Raw genomic sequence first — 5,273 nt, 5'->3', positions numbered from 1 at the left:
ATCAGAAATGGGCTCCATGGAAGAGTGGCTGTCAGGAAGCCGTTCTTAAGGAAGGGAAACAGGGAGAAAAGGCTGAGCTATGCCGAATGACACAAGAAGTGGGCTGAAAATCAGTGGCAACAGGTCTGATGGAGGGATGAATCCTCCCCAGAGCCCGGAGCTCAACATTACTGAAGCAGGGTGGGATCATGTTGGGAGAGAACGGAACAAAAGGCAGCCACAGAAGAGCTTTGAAATGTCCTTTAAGAAGCCTGGAGAACTATTCCTGAAGAATTGAATTCCAATTGGCTTGAATTGGACTTTATTATCTAAGTGCCTTGAGATGACATTTTGTTGTATTTGGCGCTATATAAATAAAATGAATTGAATTGAATTGAAGACTCCTTACAGAAATGACAAGAAAACCTGACATAACTAAACGCTGTTCTTTCTTATTTACTGTATTTACGTTTGTATTTCTGTTTCCACGTGTATCAATAAACAAATTTCCCATTTTTTCTTCAAATATATAAGAAATCGGGGGTGACTCCAGACTTTTGCGCACTACTTTTTATAGTGAAATATCGCAAGATGACCAAATCTTGGGATCTACATAGTACTCAAAAAGACATTGAACATTCAAGGTGCGTCTTTCTTGAGGAAATTATTTTTGCATGAGTCTTAAGTTCACTTTTGCAATCCTGCTACAAGGCTGATGACAGCGTGCACCCCCATGCGATGTGTCCATGTGCATCACCGTCTATAACAGTTGGTCTGGTTTGTGTGACCTCAGCAGGCCACGCTCACAATACCCCCGCAGATCCTTCTGGCTCTTTGGCGCTCAGAGGGGGGAGGAGGTGCACCGGGCAGCTGTTGGGGACGGCCATCCTGCCGGATTCCATTTGGGCGTCACGTCTGCCACAAATAGATATTCTAGTCCTTTCCAAAACATTTTGGGGGTGTGATCTGGTGGGGCTTGAATCAGAGGGGAGGGGTGTGTTGACAGGGGTGGTGACAGAGTGTATAAAAGCGCTCTGCTGAGCGGCGTTCAGCACTTTGAAAGAAGAGTTTTAGAGAGCCCAGGTCTTCCACCGCCTAAACACAGGTTCCATGGCTGAGAGGCGTATTCCGTTCACCATGCTCCGCAGCCCGAGCTGGGACCCATTCCGTGAATGGCACCAGGCCAGCCGCATCTTTGACCAGGGCTTCGGCATGCCTCCCCTGCCTGAAGACTTTCCCACATTCCCAAGCAGCCACTGGCCGGGCTACATGAGGCCATCCGTCCTGGGCCCGGACATGGCAGCCATAATGCCCCACTCCCCCATCATGTACCCCAGCCACGCGATGGCCCACCAAGCTCGGGCCCTGTCCCGCCAGATGAGCAGCGGGGTGTCAGAGATCAAGCAGACGCAGGACAACTGGAAGGTGTCTCTGGATGTCAGCCATTTCTCACCCGAGGAGCTGGTGGTCAAGACCAAGGACGGCGTGTTGGAAATCACAGGTGAGCACTGTTCCATACAGCACTGTAGCCTCCTGCGTGCTGGTTTAAAAGTTAGTTTTATCAGTCTCACAGACCTGGGATGTGAGGCCAATCTTTAATGGCCAATCTAACGATAATACACCAAATGTGGCTTGATACGATAGAGATACGCGCACAGAAAGTCCTTAAAATGTCTCATGTACGGTTCTCAAGTGCCTCTTGTTTCTTTGGCAAAACAAAACCTGCAACAAAAGGGACAAAATGGAGTTCAAAGATGGGAAACTAGGTGGAGTGCAAGGAGGATGCATGCCTGCAGAGTTACTTCACGCTTTGAGATAATGATCTGATTCCAGGACATGGGAGGGGAAGGTTGGCCGAAAGCCTGCTAGATGCAAAACAAACGCACAGCTCCACCTACACGGAGCAGCTTTCACAGCAGCTCATGAGCAGTTTGATTTATTGCTATGAAACGTTTTCACTGGAAATATGGAGTACTGAAGCTGCCATAATCAAAATGAATTGTTTATTATTTTAAAAAGTATCTAAAAGGCTCATTAAACAAGTTAAAATGTCAATAAGTGCTACTTAAACCAAGTTAAAGCTGTATTTCTTTAATTTACAGTAAATTCCCTTATTTATTAACTTTTTAAGTCCAATTTTCAATGTAAATTATGGATTTTAGTCATTTATCGACATAGTTATACTATAAATTGCCGTATTTACTTCCCCATTGTTTGTTTCTTTGCACTTTTTTCCTCTATATTTCCCTAAAAGTATTTATTTATGTATCTTGTTGTCCCAATACGATGTTTTTTTTTTTTTTTTAATAAATCAAACACGCCAAACTAAATGCACTTGGTGAAATGAATAGGGGGAGAAACTGCAAAGAGGAAAGAATAAAGCAATCCACTTTTGGACATGATTGATTGAATAAATGATCATTTATTTTATGCTTGCAGCACATTTTTGACATTTCAAAAATTCATTGCCTCTTTTATATGCATTTATTTTTGCTTATAGCAGTTTGAAGCCTCCACAGAAAAGGGCCAAGGCAATTTTACATAAAAGCGTCTGGTCCTTTAATAGCTTTGCTCTCTGATTCTCAGTGCTCCCTTTCTCAATATCTCTGTCACTCAAAAAGAATCACTCTCTTATAGCAGGGACTCAGTTTGCTTTTACTCAGTCACTGTACGTGCTACTTTAAAAGGACTGCTGGATATTGTCCAGCTTCAGTCCTGACTATGGCATGTATCCCTCTGCTGAGTAACTGGACCTGGTGAGGAGTACAGAGATAAACAAAGCATGTGATTCAGCCCAAGGGGAATTTGCCACCTCATTTTTAAAGATGACATCCCCGGCTTAATTAGGAATTTCGTATACAGACCAAAGTACAATGTGCCCAGTTGTTTTAAAGCTCGCTCAGGACTAATGGCCCTCCATGCAGAAGCTGGAAGAACGCCTGCGTGGCACAGCCGGACACACTTAGTAGTTCCTGTGAAAAGATGGCAACATTTATCGGCCCGTTGTCACAGCAAACACATCTGTGTATCTGCAGTTTGAGTGAAGGGCCGTGTTTCAACGTCACGTCATCTGAGAGATGAGAGGATGACTGATAAAGCCCAGTGAGGATATCATGTTGATCCAATGGCCTCGTGAATAAGAGCCGATTAAGTTATAAATACCACCACAAAAGCCTGCACAAACAACATGTATATGGCCATTGCACTGTGCACAGTGTTGAGGATTACTGTTACACTTACAGAGTCGTTATATTTTGGGGAAATACTCTGCTTTAATGGCGAAATGTCTCCACGTTTAAGCAACCTTTAGCTAATGGCTCATCTAAATTAGCATAAGAACTGATGAAGGTTAGGCTAAATACACCTATCAACTCTGAGAATCATTAAATATTAATCTATAAATAAAAAATGAAGTATTTTTGAGCTAGACTGACTGAATGTTCTTTAAAAAGACTGGTTATTGTAGTGTTGTGTGGTAGAGTTGTAGTGTAATTGGACTCTCACTAAGAAAGCAGATGAATAAATTTACCAGAATGTTATTATATGTTCAGGGTTTTAACTCTACTGTTTGTCTAAGAGGAAATTTCGAGAAACTACAGTCACCAGGAGCTTGTTTAGCCTAGCAATAACAGGGAAAACAGCTAAACCAGCTCTGATGATGGCAAAGAGCAGCAACAATAACTTCCACTTGTTGTTTTTATACTTGAATTTTTGGACAAATTAGGGAGAAATGACATGTTAAGTAACTTTAAGAGCTTCTATTGGGTTTTGTCGTATTCTGCAGTTTCTGTGATGAGCTAAATCAGCGGTAGCTTAGACTCCCATCTGGAGAAGTTCATCTGTACCTCTGTTAATTCTGTTAACAGTCGCTTTAATCTCTTTCATGTCTTTGGGAGCAGGCATGTTCACTATGCCTATGCAGCTATTGATTATGTTTATGAGTGATGCATTGGCTTTTTTCCTGCAGCAGCTTGAGCGCTAAATTAACTGAGCAATTATTAATTATACGCCCATGTTTTCAAGTACCATTGAGCATCAAATGTTATGAATCCCCCAAATTCCATTGGATGATTTAGTTTCTTAATTTCAAGTTGAGCTTGATTCTAAATTGTTTGTTAATATTTTCACACAACTTTCACAGTTTTAGTCCATCAGACACAATAAGACTGATTTATAGGTGGAGCATCGTACGTATGTTGTATCTGAAACTGAAAGAATGAATTTTGTTTGTTTCCATAGGAAAACATGAAGAGAGGAAGGATGAGCATGGTTTTGTGTCCAGATGCTTCACCAGGAAATACACGTAAGTAGTTAACAATCAAAGAATAAGACTGTTCTTCATCCCTTTTTATTACTTTGTGGTTTAGTTAGTGAAAGAATTATACTGATTGTGCAATAGGTCAACAACTGACTTCAAAACTTTCCTGATTTACCAAAAATGGGCTTTTATAGTGGAAATGCATTGTTTAGTTTGGTCATTAGTTTATTCCCATCATGGCTCTGCTGCTGTGCAGCTTATTAGCTTTAGGCTGGCCCAGTTTGTAAAGGACTGACTGCTGCAAATGGATCAAGCTCTGAGAAGGAACAGCAGCAGCCTCCTAGTGGTCATTCCTTTTATATTTGGATGTTTTGTTCTGAAGAGCTTTGCTGCCATCCAGGGGCCATAGAAAAAAATACTGAACGAGCACAGTGAGCGTCTCCTGGATCTGATTTTATTCTCTCAAGTGCGCTTAAATCTTTGGCTATTCAGTCAGTAGTTGCAATGTTACCTTTTCAACATGCATGTTTGATTGTGTGTTATTGCTCCCCTCCAGGCTGCCTTCTTCTGCTACCATCGATAAGGTGAGCTCATCCCTGTCTCCTGAGGGGATCCTGACTGTCGAGGCTCCTGTGGTCAGACCGGCCATCCAGTCCGCAGAGACCACTATTCCTGTGAATGTGGAGTGCGCCGTGGCGAAGAAGTAGTCGTGTACACAAACTATGCATCCACTGAAACGACAAATAAAGAATACAGAACCCACTGCGTCTTCTCTTTTGTTACAAATATGGCTTCTTCTTCTTCTTTTTTTTTATTTTTTATTTTTTTATTAGCGTAATGATACTGTGTTAGCTGTGTCCCACCTCATGGAGGTGGCTTGATGAAGCAAACAGAGCTTTGTTGTGTTTATTATCCGTCTGAAAACGAGGATAATCATTTAACAGAGAAGTCAAGCTTCTTGATGTAGTTTCTTATGCTAAATTATTCATCTGTTGGTCATCCATGCAAATAAGAGCAGGTAAACTATGTCAGTCCA

At 41.8% G+C, this 5,273-nt stretch overlaps 1 protein-coding gene across 1 annotated transcript; it reads left to right on the top strand.

Moving 5' to 3' along the window:
• Positions 1–1,022: 1,022 nt before the first annotated feature.
• Positions 1,023–4,999, top strand: hspb1 (heat shock protein, alpha-crystallin-related, 1). Its single transcript, XM_075486411.1, has 3 exons — positions 1,023–1,480; positions 4,219–4,282; positions 4,794–4,999. Exons 1-3 carry the CDS (start codon positions 1,090–1,092, stop codon positions 4,942–4,944), a joined length of 606 nt encoding a protein of 201 aa, XP_075342526.1. The 5' UTR covers positions 1,023–1,089; the 3' UTR covers positions 4,945–4,999.
• Positions 5,000–5,273: the final 274 nt, after the last annotated feature.

Source organism: Odontesthes bonariensis, chromosome 16 (genome assembly GCF_027942865.1).
Source record: "Odontesthes bonariensis isolate fOdoBon6 chromosome 16, fOdoBon6.hap1, whole genome shotgun sequence".
NCBI classification, from domain to species: Eukaryota; Metazoa; Chordata; class Actinopteri; order Atheriniformes; family Atherinopsidae; genus Odontesthes; species Odontesthes bonariensis.
This window is presented reverse-complemented; position numbering and strand designations above follow the sequence as displayed.